General features: G+C 48.5%; 7 protein-coding genes across 7 annotated transcripts; 4 read left to right on the forward strand and 3 right to left on the reverse strand.

Moving 5' to 3' along the window:
- Positions 1-402: 402 nt before the first annotated feature.
- optB (small oligopeptide transporter, OPT family) lies at positions 403-2,838 on the reverse strand (the record flags this gene model as incomplete). Its single annotated transcript, XM_056680202.1, has 3 exons — positions 403-639; positions 822-1,069; positions 1,137-2,838. The coding sequence occupies 3 exons, from the start codon at positions 2,836-2,838 to the stop codon at positions 403-405; spliced, it is 2,187 nt and encodes a 728-aa protein (XP_056527584.1).
- Positions 2,839-5,169: 2,331 nt separating this feature from the next.
- On the reverse strand, positions 5,170-7,432 carry N7500_009062 (putative C6 transcription factor (Leu3); the record flags this gene model as incomplete). The annotated part of the gene is made up of 7 exons (XM_056680203.1): positions 5,170-5,921; positions 5,987-6,246; positions 6,305-6,742; positions 6,792-7,106; positions 7,168-7,274; positions 7,320-7,368; positions 7,425-7,432. The coding sequence occupies 7 exons, from the start codon at positions 7,430-7,432 to the stop codon at positions 5,170-5,172; spliced, it is 1,929 nt and encodes a 642-aa protein (XP_056527585.1).
- Positions 7,433-8,736: 1,304 nt separating this feature from the next.
- On the reverse strand, positions 8,737-8,949 carry N7500_009063 (uncharacterized protein; the record flags this gene model as incomplete). The annotated part of the gene is made up of 2 exons (XM_056680204.1): positions 8,737-8,837; positions 8,871-8,949. The coding sequence occupies 2 exons, from the start codon at positions 8,947-8,949 to the stop codon at positions 8,737-8,739; spliced, it is 180 nt and encodes a 59-aa protein (XP_056527586.1).
- A 552-nt stretch (positions 8,950-9,501) lies between these two features.
- On the forward strand, positions 9,502-10,200 carry N7500_009064 (uncharacterized protein; the record flags this gene model as incomplete). Its single annotated transcript, XM_056680205.1, has 4 exons — positions 9,502-9,643; positions 9,707-9,825; positions 9,887-10,092; positions 10,149-10,200. The coding sequence occupies 4 exons, from the start codon at positions 9,502-9,504 to the stop codon at positions 10,198-10,200; spliced, it is 519 nt and encodes a 172-aa protein (XP_056527587.1).
- Positions 10,201-11,464: 1,264 nt separating this feature from the next.
- On the forward strand, positions 11,465-11,994 carry N7500_009065 (GFA family protein; the record flags this gene model as incomplete). The annotated part of the gene is made up of 3 exons (XM_056680206.1): positions 11,465-11,585; positions 11,637-11,845; positions 11,914-11,994. The coding sequence occupies 3 exons, from the start codon at positions 11,465-11,467 to the stop codon at positions 11,992-11,994; spliced, it is 411 nt and encodes a 136-aa protein (XP_056527588.1).
- Positions 11,995-12,334: 340 nt separating this feature from the next.
- On the forward strand, positions 12,335-12,550 carry N7500_009066 (Citrate synthase-like core; the record flags this gene model as incomplete). Its single annotated transcript, XM_056680207.1, has 1 exon — positions 12,335-12,550. The coding sequence occupies one exon, from the start codon at positions 12,335-12,337 to the stop codon at positions 12,548-12,550; it is 216 nt and encodes a 71-aa protein (XP_056527589.1).
- Positions 12,551-12,917: 367 nt separating this feature from the next.
- Positions 12,918-13,613, forward strand: N7500_009067 (uncharacterized protein; the record flags this gene model as incomplete). Its single annotated transcript, XM_056680208.1, has 1 exon — positions 12,918-13,613. One exon carries the CDS (start codon positions 12,918-12,920, stop codon positions 13,611-13,613), a length of 696 nt encoding a protein of 231 aa, XP_056527590.1.
- Positions 13,614-14,077: the final 464 nt, after the last annotated feature.

Consider the following 14,077-nt stretch of genomic DNA (forward strand, 5'->3'; position numbering starts at 1 on the left):
GCTTGTCTGGTTGGATTTGAGTGAAAATATCGGGAATCTGATGAGCGTGTACATATGTCATGGTTTTATATATAGTTGCAATTCAATTATCTTTGGATATTCATATAAACTACTACTTAGGGTATACCTCAGTATGAATGAGCGGTGATAAACTCGGAATCCAAAAGATGGGGTATTGAGGACTTGTTCCTTTGTATTATTATATACCCATCGAGCCTCCATCAGACCCGAGAAATAAGATACAAAAAACCCGGAGGGACAAAAATCATTGGGTATTACTATATCGTGATTCGTGGCGGACGTGAATTAAACGGATAACCGAAGAATTGTGTGCCCCGACTTCAACCGCAGTTGGCTCCCCAATAATATATAGGAGAATTAACATATCACCAGTTCAACTCATTACCACTTGGTGGGACCAAAGGTCTGGCCTTCAGCAAGAGGAACTCGAATGGCACGATTGACCACGTCCTTGGTCCCCGAGGCGATATTGGTGCCCCACCAGGCGGGGAATTCGGTATCGGTCAAGTTCAGAGTCAAGAAGATGAGAATGGTGCAAAGAGCGAGACCGACATCCAAACCAGCGGACAGAACGTAGTTGTATTGCATCCACCATCCGCGCCAGCGGTCACGGATATACTTGTTGAAGATGTATCCCACGATACCCCAGGTAAGGTAGTTTAGAGGAGTAGCGGGGGGGGATCAACCCGGCACCACCGAAGATGATGGGGGCACTGAGGTACTTGATAGGGCTCTTGGGGAAGTAACGAGCGCCGAGGTAGATTATGACGGGGAGGACGGCACCGGCGATGAAGAAGTACATTAGGGGGGGCGTAAAGCTGGCCGATGGAGAACATGCGGGCAGGGCCAATGACACCCCAGATAACGGAGGCGTTGAAGAACACACGACCGTTGGGGCAGGTGAAATGGTTAGGCTGGTCAGAGTCGCAGACACCCTTGATGGCACCCAGAGCCCAGTTCATGGTGGCAATTTGCACGAGGGAGGACCAGAAACAAGCCACCATCTGGGCCATGAATGTAACACGGGGAGGAATCTTCATGTAATGACCTAATGGAACTCGTTAGTATAACAAATTGACACTGAAAAGGATACCAAAAAGAACAACACGACTCACCGATTTTCAGATCCTGCGTGAAGTACATTCCCTGGTACATGCTGATGTAACCGTAGGTTTTGAACAGCATCATGGCCATAGGTCTACCCGGCTGCATATAACCGATGATGAACTCGGTGATGACATTAAGACCGATATCGATGTTTGTGGCAGCCTTGACAATTCCAATAGGAACAAACCAAACGGCGGAAATGATCAGGGCAATGATGAAGGACCACCAGCTCATATGTGTAGGCCAGCCCAGAATAACACCAAAGCCAATTGCAACCATGCTCAAAAACACAACCAAGTACCACCAAAGTGGGACTGTAGCGTAGCGAGTCATGAGGCGACCGTGAACATCTTCCTCCTCCTTTCCGACGCGACGGAATCGAGCCCAGATATCCTTTCCGTTGAAGAGACCAGTCTGAACAAGCACAGCAATGATGCTGGCAAATGACAGACCGTAGGACAGCATGAATGTTGTCGAGAGGAAGAGAGGAGAGTATGCCTCGTATTTCGCGATGTCAAAGGTATAGTCAGGAGTAAGAATCTTGCTGACATTGTATTTATGCGCGGTGTTATCATAACTATTGGAGTCGCTGATGGGTAGGAATTGAGCGTAGAAGAGGTTGGAATATTGAATGGCGGGTGTGACAATCCAGAACCAGAGGAACATGCCAATCATCGTATTGGAGATGGCATACCAAGGAGCAATCATGGGACTGAAGTTGAATCCAGAGATCTGAGTCCAGTCAAATGTCATTGGAATAAGTGAGAGACCAGTCGCTCCACCGAAAAGTTGGTTGACGACCACGTTATTGGGCTTGATCCAGGTGACCCAGGCGAAGATACTCAGGAAAGGCGCAATGTAACCAGGGAACCAATACCAGCAGAAAGAGCCAATCATGGCGTACAGGAACATCTGATATTTACCGATCCTCCAGCCAGCGACCTTGTTGGGGTCCGGCTTGGTGCGATCGTGCAGCGCAGCGAAGAGAGAGGTGTTGATCAAGGTCGAGGGCCAAATCATAGCAGCGGGAGCCACCAGGAAGCGGGTAAAGAAGCCGGCCATACCGAAGCCCAACATTTGGGTTGAGATACACATCAGGATCTCGAAACCCCAGCCAAAGTGTTGTTTATAGAAGGAACGCTGAGCCAAGAGGACATCGGTCGCGTAGGCGGCGCCACCACCAAAAGTGGCGTTAGCCATAATGACCACAATGGTATGTTCTTTCTTGGTAAAGACACCAGGGTTGAGTTGGGCTTTGCGGCCGAAGAAAGAGAAGGTATAATTGGGCATCCAAAGTTCCCAAGCCTTTCCAACTGGGTAAGCGACGACCTGTGCAATGTATGAGGGGATGACAATGTAGGGCTGACGCATGGAGAACAGCATGTTGAGGGCAGACCCGATGGTCGCAAACAAAAGACCAATCACCCAGGCGCGGATAGTGTTCACAGAGCCACCCTCATCGATGTTAGGTACAGCGGACCGAACCTCGGGGTATGGGGAGTTCTCCAGGAGCTCCTGAGCGATGACCTCCTGGGTATGCTTGTCGGATGTATGTAAGGCCTCATCGAGTTCCTCATTAACGTCCTCGGGCATGTTTGGATCCCAGTGGTGGTGATCCTTGAGGTCACGCAGGGCCTTGAGCTTGTCATCAGGCGCGGTCTCGTCGACCATCGCGCCCGTGGTGACGGCGATAGACTCGTCTTTCTCCATGGTGAACCGTACAGATATAAAATTCACGGGGAGTCAATAGACATGAGAAAAAGAAAACAAAACAGCATCAACAAGGAGGATTTGTATATAATATAAAGAACCTCGAGGACGAGGCCGACGGAGGTCCGCCTTATCGCCTAAAGAGGGTATCTTAGGCTTATCCCAGAGTGGATGTAACCCAGCAGAACTGAAACTGAATGGGTGAATTAATGAATTGATTCGACGGAAAGGAGGAAGTGGGGGGAAAGGGGAAGACAGGGGTATGTACGGAGTACAGAGTAGCGAAGTGAGGAATGGTGAGCACTTGAGTGGCTGGAAGGAGGCCCTTGAGAAGGAAGGTGGCAACGTGCATACAAAGCAGCCAACTAATCTCAGCTCATGTTATGATTTGGCCTTATTTTGGCCCCGATAGCTCACAGACCTCTAATGCACACTTCCTTATGCAGAATCCGGAGAGCGTTCATCGTATCTCGAGCGTCTAGATATTTGGTGGCGTTCCTTGGGTTACCTTCAACTGTCCTTAGCTTTCATCGTCCAGAGAGATCTAAGGAAATATCTAGTAAGTAGGAAGTCTCGTATAGAGTGTATTGTATTATGTGGACCGAAAAGGCAATTCTGGGCATTTTAACGCGAATTGTCTACTTTGGCGCATTCCAAGGGAATTCCAAGAAAGAGAAGCAATCTTCAGAGAGCTTGTTTGATGATAAGCCGGCGCACGGAAGAAATGGATGAGCCTGCCGTTATTGTCTTAGCTCTGCCGCTAAATTGTGCAGCTAAAATGGTGGCTAACCAACCGATGTCCTTTAATTTCAGCCTGGTTGGCCCATCTCCGGCGCTAGTCGGGGGTTGACCCAAAGGGCATATGCCACATTGATGGCCCCGGGGTTTCAACCCCGAATAAGAAAGCCGGTGATAGCCTCTTATCTCTCTTAGCCTCCGGGGTAAAAGTGGTCAAACGACGTTTTTCAGGCCTTTGGAGACTGCGAGTCGGAGTTCCTGGTTGTCAGCCGACACAAATTGACACCTCGGGTAGGGCACTGTGGAACGACAGGCTGCATATCTCACTGCGGGGAGATCTTTCTAGTGAGATTCTGGATACGGAGGATCGTATGCTCAATACCACCTAAAATCGAGGTCGGTGCTGCGATAGTGGCGAATTCCAGGTGGCCTTGAATCTAGCATGTCTCAAAGCCGGAGGCCCCACGGAGTTGCAGGGGTTAAAATGGGCGCTTAGAATCCATATTCCTCATTGGTCCAAATAAACACCAGATGTTAACTGATGGGATATCGCGTGATAGGAGGAATAGGCATTGCTATCTAGAGACTGCATTAATATTATGTTATGGGAAAACATGAATGGAGGATACTTCAAAGGGCACATGATTTCCTAGAACCGGGGTAAATTGCCTGAACATCTTGACCAATCAAGATAATTATTGTGACCAAGAGATGAAGCCCAAGCCGGGCAGTCTTGGAAGGCTTGAGAGACACAAGCCCCGGAAGGCTGAACCGAGGCAAGCGGTGACAAGGCTGGGGTTCCCCTTGACCGCCTCCGTACCAAGGCCCACCACAAAGCCACAAAGCCACAATATCCTTCATGCAAGGTCTGTATCTACGGAGTACTCCGAACTGGTCAATTGATAATATCAGATTGTCACTACTCCGTGCCTGGGATATAGAGGAACGACCCGGCTCTCTAGCAGCGCAGACCTCCGTATCTAATTCCCCGGAATTCCCCCGAACCAAACTTCCCAGCTTTTTCGGTGTCTCGAAGTATCCGCCAGTCCACAAAAGATCATCTGCACAATCCATGACCCCGGCAAAATGCGTACAGCTCGATGTGCATGGCATAGCTCCCATAATGGACCTTAGATTTACTGGTAAGACGCTTGTTTTGACGTCTCGACCTAGACGGTTCGTGGGCATCTCGAAATGTCGCAATATCGCTGAACCGAGGGCCAAGATGATTTGCCGATAGACCGAGATCAGCAATGCTAGCTTGGAGTAGATACTGGAGTCTGATATTGGCACTCATGACTAGTTGGGATCACAAAGGGCGTTGAATCAACATCGGGTGGCCCCACTGTATTCCATACCACGCCTGGTATGTATGAGCTTTCCATAGCTAGTTGATATCACAAAGGGCGTTGGTTCAACATCAGGTGGCCCCACTGTACTCCATACAACGCCTTTTCTGAGTCTCCATAGATATGGAGTTAGGTTCACAAAGGGCGTACATAAATGGCCGGTAGCCCCGCTGTACAATGTTTGGGCCGGAGGATGGAAATGCATAAAGTGGGGCTTTGAGTATTCTATAGTCAACATCTGCGCTCACGGTATATTGTTCGCCGATGACGAATCCGGAGGAAAGGAGAAAAGTTCATCATATAACCACTCAAAGTTGGTGAAGTAGTCCTCGTTGACCTGAAAATCTCCCTGTAGAACGCCCGGGGTTTGAAGAATACCCCCAGCGGACTCTCTGGTGTGATCTGTCCCCATGGTAGCACGCCCTGTCTCAAAGCCCGGAGCCATCTTTAGTCGGGGCGGACCATCAGCGGACTCCGTCCCTCGCATTTGAGCTCGCGTGTGAGGGTCATATTCATCACGCCACCACCAGACAGCATCCAATATCAGACTGAGAATCAAGCGACTGCGGATTCGAAGTGTGGTGTGATCTGAGCCATCCGATCTGCGGAACGCCTTGTTGCTATTCCAAAGTTGGTTCAACACTGTGATCATTTTAGCAGCTGTATCGCTTCTGTCAGTGGACATTTGCTTGGCCAAATTGATGGCAGCGAAGAATGAGGCTTGAGCACGGCTTGTATCAAGTCCGCTAGAGGCAAAATTGCTTTTGAGTATCCGCAACAGTGACATGGAAGCCAGCAACAGACCGAAAGATATTGAAACAGGTGCCATGAAAAGAGATCCCAGGCGATCTGCTAATCCTTGGACATAGTCTACTAAGTTGCAAGCGGTGACGATAAGATGTGGAAGACATCCGCTAGAGACGAGTGTTTGATTTTTGTAGAAATGGAAGCTTTGGATTGCCATACGGCAAAGGAGAAGATGGTGTCCCTCGTCGTCTGCAATAAGGTAACAACCGTTAGCGAGAAAATGAGTGCCGAGAATCTCCATGTCAGAAACAAACCGACTACTTCCTGCAAAGCAATATCGTCTACCACTGCCTCGTACTTCCGCAGCAAAATATCCAAACCCAGCTCCTGGTCCAAGGACATGGCCCGGACTCCATTTTTCAAAACTGCCTCGCTACATTTCCCAACGACTTCCTGGCACCTGAGTTTCTGAACCAGGTGTGGAGCAATCTTATCAAATATCACTTGGCGTTGGATGGTATCCTGTGCCAAACTGACCAGATTCCGGGGAGACTGTCCTTTGAATATACAAGACCTTTGATTAATCAGCAGGTTAATTCTTTCAAGTCACAAGTTGAAAGGAAGCAACTCACCGTTCGTAAACAAGGACACAATGAGCCCAAAGCTCTGAGCGTCGGACCATATCCGAGTCTGATGACTCGGGGATCTTGACTCGGGAAAATTCATGGCTCGACATGGGTATATGGAAACCGTTCTGCATCGCTACATGCAGCAGCATTCCGCTCAGAGGAAATGTCACATCTGGGCGATTTTCCTTGGGAAATGGCCATGTCAACAGAAGCAACAGTCCCTGGATGGTGTAACACGGCGCGCATGTTGACAACACGGACAGAAATGCCATTTCCATGACCTCTTGAGCCAGCGCAGTGTGCAATGTCGGGTTTCGGGGAAATGACCGACTGGAGACGCCAATAATGGCCCAGAACAGGAATGGAGACTGCGCGTAGTACGCGTTCGGTTTCGTCTGCACATCGAAGATCGGGAGGAATGAGGCATAATGACGAAAGAATCTGCGAGATATTAGAGACAGACTGACGGTGAGGTTCTAGGAATTTATACAATTGATATAGGTCGTCGACCTCGGACCCTGTAACATTAACGCTTCTCAGCGAACGAGGCATTGTGGGATCATTCCCTCCCATCATTGCACCCAGCGTGGAGCCCACAGGTGCAAGATGATATTGGGGATAGGCCAGTGACAAATTCAAAACTTGCGAGTCGTCTAGTCCAGCATTCGACTTCAACACAGCTGGTACGCCCAGTTCCGCTGGGGCTTTGGATAACGCAATCGGCACGGGATCGGGTTTCAACTGCTGGGAGGTCTGCAGTTGTTGGCGCCATTGCTCATTCTCTTGTTCTAGTTCGATGTATCGGCTTTGGAGAAAGGTTTGTAAGAAGTGGATTCGCTCCGTCCTCCTCGGCTTTGGGTTCTTACCGACGCTTGTGTTCTCTTGTGAAGCTATCGTCTATGGTGCACTCGAGATTGCGTTTGCGGCATCGGGTACACGGTACACTCTCATCCCGCCAGACATCGCATCTAGCCTACCTGGGTCAACAGAGATTTGGCAAAGGGAAAGTCATGAGTACCTTTTGCTGGCGGCACATAGTGCACGCCTTCTTTCCCTTCTTGCGTAATCTGTGTATTATTACGTTAGCATGCTTCTTGAGATGGAGAACAATAGATGCTCATACACCTCCATTTCTGAGATTTGAGTCAATACAACCTGGTAGCGAAGCCCTAGCTACCACAGATAGCAGCAGATGTGGTCAATCAACTGTTTATTTTTTGTTTTGTTATTTTCTATCCAAGAACAGGGGAAAGGCGAAGTTGTAGCACTCAATCCCGGTAACGGGATGATGGTGATTGGTCCAATGCGGGAACGCTGGGCCCGGGTCATGTGATCTCGACACAATACAGCTACACCGCTTTCCACATCTCAATCTGCCTTTGCGCCTGAGGTGTCGACGGACAGAGCAGTCTATCACATGACTCCGGAACAATGGACCTTTCCGACCCGAAGGCTGCCAAACTTCGAAGCCAACAAGTCTCCCTGGAATCCCAGCATCCCCCTACAAACGCGGATTGACATGAATTCAGCTGCATTATCTCTCAGGTAAAATTTGCCACATGAGATAAAAATTGATTGTTAGAAAGTGCCCAAGAAGACAAGCCGTAGCGAGAAGGGACCTAACAACACAAGACATAGCTAGATGAGGTACAAGAGGCCTATCGAATTGACATTAGGCAAAAAGAGGCACATAAGACAACGGTCACAACGAACGTTGACAAGATTGTATCATTAGAATTTAATAGTTGACTAGTAGCTGAGTACGGACTATATACGATATACCACGTCTGAATATATATCCACTCCCGGTCGGAACATAGCATAGGGAGCATTATGAATGTCCATCACACCATATGAATGAACTGGGCGGGCTTTAGAATGGCTATATGGCAGCACTTGTAGTCTTAACTTCTACTACCAGAACCACACTGTTCTACAGTCGCTTAATATACAAAATAGCATAATGTGGAGGTTGATCACTATGCTGTATGGCAAGGCAAGCGCAAGGAAGACCTAAGAAATTTAGAATAAGATCCGCCCAAGGGCTCATAAAGCTTGCATGTTACGCCTAGGTTGTTGTTGGAATGATCTCATGTTGAATTTTTGTTGAAGACTATGGGTCGAACCTCTTTATTAAGTGGGTGGTCTGTGAGAGTTGGTATAGCTTCATACAAGATCAACGTATAAACCTTACACTCTACCTAAAGGGCTATGCCGTTGGACAGGGACATAAAGTCCAGAACAAAAACATATATCGTGGATTGTAATTTAACATATTACAAGACTTGAAATGACAATACGCTACCATCTCATACAACAGATGGCCTTGTAACAGTGACTAACATATGGTTTGGAAGAACTCATGTCTAGGATAATGGCCAAGGGAAGCCACAAAGACCCTGAACACGTTTGTGGAGCTTTGGCAAGGGTACATTTCAGTGACCTAGACTCGTAGCCATATGTCTCACACCACCCAGAGCATCAAACTCAATAGACTCCAGGGAGGCGCTCTTATTCGTGACGAAGGTCAAGTGGGCTAGTATGCCATGTCACGCAACGTGGAACTCACCAAATCTCGTGGTTGGATACCCAGTTGCCGTCGTTCGGCCGGAGCGGTCGATGGCAACGCGGTATTGAAGCTGGCTCATCCTGGGGATTCCTATTCGACACTTTTTTATCATTTTCGAGTTGGTTGCGGTGGCACTGACAGGGGCAATCTGCAGAACATCCATGGAACCGTGCTCAGAAGCTGCCCTACTCCGTTACAAATGGGCCAACCATCAAAACATGACCACTCAACGGGAGTCTAGCAATCTGTCCTGCCTCTGGGATCCCCAGGAATCTTGACTTCGTTGTACGAAGCGTGGATGTCAGTTAACTTTACTCCAGACTGTTTCACGGGGTGATGATTTGGAATAATATGGGGAAGGGGGGGGGAGCTTCCTCCAGGCGAGATGGCAAATCCAGGGTATTGCGCATCCCCCGCAATTTCTATTCAATCGAAGTGTCGAATATTCTTTTCAGGTCTGGACTTGCTGAACGCCTCCACCACTAACGGGAGGAGGCAAAGTTTTGTTGATTGATATGCTCTCACTGTGACATCACTCGACCCTGAAGCCAAAGTATATAGAAGAACAAGACATGCGATCGAGCGGAATCTAACAGAACATGTCATTTTGGTCATTTATTTGCGCGCAGTCATGAGTTTTGATATTCCGTCCGTCGCTGAAATCCAGCTCGCTGCCGAGCGGGGCCAGCGCATCACGCAGGATGATGTTTCGGCTATCTCGCAGGCCGAGAGCGCGCTGACTGGACGCGGACCTTCTCGGGGTGGACCAGCCGGTGAGTGGGAACTTCAACATATAGTACTTTATTTGCAAGCAAGGGATAACTGATCGAATATAGCAACGGCGCAAAGTCTTTCTATGCGGCAAAGGAATTTCGAAAATAAGGTCGCGGAGGTATCCCGGAAGCCATCAAGTGCGATTTCGCTAGAGGATGCAGACGAAATTCAAGCAACAGAGGTTAGAGAATCCTGAAAAGTTCAGCATTCAAGTGACTGATGAGAGGTGCTTATTATTGTAGGGTCGTGCATTTAACCAGCCACCAGGAGTCGGCTATATCTCCGCCCAGGTTCGGTCGATCGCCGATAGTAATGATGCATGGGGACTTACAGCCGCGGCTGATGTACCGGCATATATCACCAAGGATGATGCCCGAGACGCGCAACATGCCGAAGCTACCGTGTATGGCGGTCAGAATCCTAGGGGGGGATGGCAGCTCAGATGCAGGTAAGTGGATCCGCTGATCTTTGGCGCGATGGTAGCTGACAGGTGCTTCTGCAGAGTGCAGCGGACAAGATCGATAATGCCCGACAAGGCAGTTATGGCAGCTATTAACATTTTATACTGTAAAATAGTCATACCGCACATATGCTACATACCAACATACATATTGCACCAACGAATGTGAACATCTGCACGCATCGCTTTTTGGAGACATACTTTGCCTTGATGTCATAAGAGATATCAAAACAGTAGGGAAATCTTCAAAGCTCCATTTCAATTGGCCACTGAACCGCCCTGGGACTATGCATCATCTACGTGGGGAAGGGAGGGAGGTTGGGAGGCCAAATAATGTACCTGGCCCGCTAGCCCTGAAGTGGGCATGGAGTTCGTAGGGAGTCAAGATTACCGCCAAGATATTCAAACTCCGTTCAATCCACGCGAATTCGGCTTGGACAGGCTGCATGAACTGACAAATATCGGGCCACCGGATCAGAATCCGAGCTTGTTACTGATGTCCAGTGCCTTCGTCGGTAGCGATTGATCATCCTGCAGACTCACGCTTTTCCTTGCCTCGAACTAAATCAAGAAAACTCCCCATGGAGTGTGATGGAGCTGCGACGGAATCAAAAGTTAGCGACCCACTTCTGAGCCGTGCCAATTGCTGATGAATCCTTCGAGGTTTGGGGTGAATGGATTGACTAATCACATAGTCTCCTCCTGATGGCTCCCAAGACATTTTCGTTCTCGACCCAGCTTGAATAACACACCTCGTGTCCTTTAGACCCATTTGCACGCCTCGTTGAAGGTTGACACTCGAAAGCGGTAGGTGTCCGGTCCAATAGGAGAGTGGGGGGGGCGCAAGGGCGTCGGACAATGAGCCGTGACAGATAAGCAGTCGAATGTTCGCTAGCTGATTCGCAGAGACCCATACAAAAATATCCAGTACGGGCCAATATAAGTGGTTGTATTCTTTTGGAGGGGTAAAATGGCGAGCCTTGCAGCTCTTTTTAGGGCGGGGCACGATAATTTGTCATTGTCTTGCAGCTTCGTGAGGATATAAATCAGCACTAGTCAATTTGAAAGGATCATGTATTTGGAATTTGACAAGTTGATCTTGGTGAAATGGGATTTGGTGGAGTGGAACAAAAAAAAATGGGAGCTTGAAGTAGCCATGACGTAACCAATCAGGTACAGGGTACTTGTTTTACTAGGATCGACTAACAGAAAAAGCAAGTACTCGAGACTTGCCAGATGAATGAAGATGACCACTTCGAATTTTCTTTCGTTGAGGGACTATTAACTCTTTAAATACCCTTCATCCCCCTCTCCAAAGGTCCTCAATATCAAGTACCTTGAAAGAATCAATCTCTACAAAATGCCTCTCTCCGGACACTGTCTCTGCAAAGCCGTCACATACACTGTGGACGTTGAAGCCCCTTTAGTCACTGGCTATGATCACTGCGACGACTGCCAGCGCCAGAGTGGCTCGACCTACTGTTAGTTGCTTGTATACATTCCAAGAAATACAATTGTTGACATTGTTATAGCTCTAGTCGCTGTTGTCCCCAAGGACAAGCTGACTGTTAAAGGCCCCATCAAGAGCTGGGCTGGCAAGGGTTCCTCTGGTCACGCTGTCCACCGCGTGTTTTGCTCTGAGTGTGGTTCCCCCATCGCCCACGACCCTGATGCCGCTCCCGAGATCATTGCGATCAAGGCCGGCACCTTGGATACCGAGATTAAGAAGAACTTGAAGCCTGTGAGTGCAACAATTCAAGAGTCGATATAACCTTTACTTAAGTATGACTGACCCCTTGTTCGATGTAGGACACCGAGATCTGGACCGTCAGCAAGCTTCCTTTCTGCCAGGAATCCCTTGCTCACCCATTCAAGCATATGCCGGAGTAAATGCTGGACTTTGTACGAGATTTTAATGAGAACCGAGCTTTTTATGGGTGCCTTTAATGAGTGATAACGACGAATGCAACGATATTGTGGCTGCATTAATGATCAATCAGAATGTCTACACCAGTTCCTCGTTCCAGACCAATCACATAGTGCAAGATTAAAGCGAATAGTATCCGAGGACTCTTTTCTCGGACAGTAGGTGAGACAAAACCCTGTGTGCCTGTAGGAGCGTTATGTTCAGGTCCTCAGCGATAAATATTCGGACTGAACCAAATAAGGCTCCGTTGACTGAAGCAGTCGGACGAGACTTCAGATTCATACAAGAGTATTGTTCTTCAAAATGTCGACTGGCACTCTATTCATCCGCGACTCCCGAACAAACGTAAATTACGAGATCCCTATTACCCGAAACGCAGTACGTGCGACCGACCTTCAGCGCATTCAGGCGCCCGCGCTCAACAGTAATCGCGCAGACCAAGTTGCCCATGGATTGCGCGTATATGATCCCGGATTGCAAAACACGGCCGTGACACAATCGGTTATCAGTTTCTCGTGAGAATCCAACAAAGGTGTCTGTAGTCTCTAGCTAATTGGTGTCAAGTGACCATGAACACGGTCTACTTCTGTATCGGGGATATACCCTAGACCAACTCTGGGGATGCGACTTTGAAGAAATGTTCCATCTGCTTCTATGGGGAATATTTCCTACGAAAAGCCAATGCGAAGAGCTACGCCAGCGACTGGCACAGTATATGCAAGAGGTCCCTGAGATTGTGCGCCAGACTATCTTTAATCTCCCGTATGATGACTTGCCTTGGCCGTGTGTCTGCCATCTTGGGTTTCTGACTAGCTATGAAATATATAGAAAGACGACTAGCCCTCTGCCGCTAATTCTGGCCGGCCTTTCAGCTTACCTGGCCTGTATGCCAGGTGTGATCCCAGCAACTACAAATGCGACAATCTACCAAACAGATATCAAACAGGCCGACCAAATAGTCCTACAGACTGTTGCTGCATACGCTGTTATCTTTGGAGCTGTGCGATCCCACCGGCTAGGTATTCCCTGGAAATGTTCCTCTCTTCACCAAAATTACTACGAGAATCTATTCACGATGGCCGGTCTCGTCGACCCAGAGACAAACCACCCGAATCCTACACACATATCCTGCTTCCGCCGCTTTGGTAACCTTAACGCTGAGCACGGCCAGGCCCTAACAGTCTTCTCGGCTTTAGTAACAGCCTCATCCCTCACCGATCCAGTGTCTTGTCTGATAGCTGCTGTGACTGCCGCCCACGGGCCCTTACATTTTGGGGCAACAGAGTCCGCTCAACGTGCTCTCCATGACATTGGAGACCCAAATAATGTCCCCGCCTTCATTGAAGAGATAAAATGTGGAAAGCGGAAATTATTCGGCTACGGTCATCGCACCTATAAGGGAATGGACCCACGTGTGCGTCCCATCCAAAGTATCCTGAAAGATTTGTCCGGTGTTCAACAACCGCTACTAAAAGTTGCCCAAGCAATTGAGGAGTGTGCCTCGAAGGATGAGTACTTTAGCTCGCGGGGCTTATATCCCAACGCGGACTTTTACGGTAACTTTGTGTTTACTGGAATGTAAGTGCGGTTATGATATGGGTACTATGGCCCCAGGTTCCAACATATGATTCAGTGGTTTCGAGCCGGATCTGATTCCCGCGGCAATGCTTGCGCATCGTATCATGGGCATTATGGCGCATTGGAGAGAGTATATGGGTAAGGCAATTTACTGGAGGCTTGGTGACTTGACTGACGGGTCATAGTCAATCGTGGCAAAATATTTCGGCCTACTCATCTATACACAGGTCGCGCAGAGCTGACATTGGACCCCAGGCCGAAGATGTGAGTTTCGAAATAAGGATATACCGGCAGAGTGATTGTTCATCTCCGTGTTGTTAGTTGCCTTTCCTGTGAAATTGAGCCCAATGTATGTAGTAAGAGACTTTATGGAGAATTCAGATTCTTACTCATGGGATTGCATTGGATACCTATTGTACAAAAAATATCCTTTCACTGAGTCTGCGTAATATTGGGTTCACGTGGATT

Source organism: Penicillium coprophilum, assembly GCF_028826855.1.
Source record: "Penicillium coprophilum strain IBT 35676 chromosome Unknown utg000006l_segment0_segment0, whole genome shotgun sequence".
In the NCBI taxonomy this organism is placed as follows: Eukaryota; Fungi; Ascomycota; class Eurotiomycetes; order Eurotiales; family Aspergillaceae; genus Penicillium; species Penicillium coprophilum.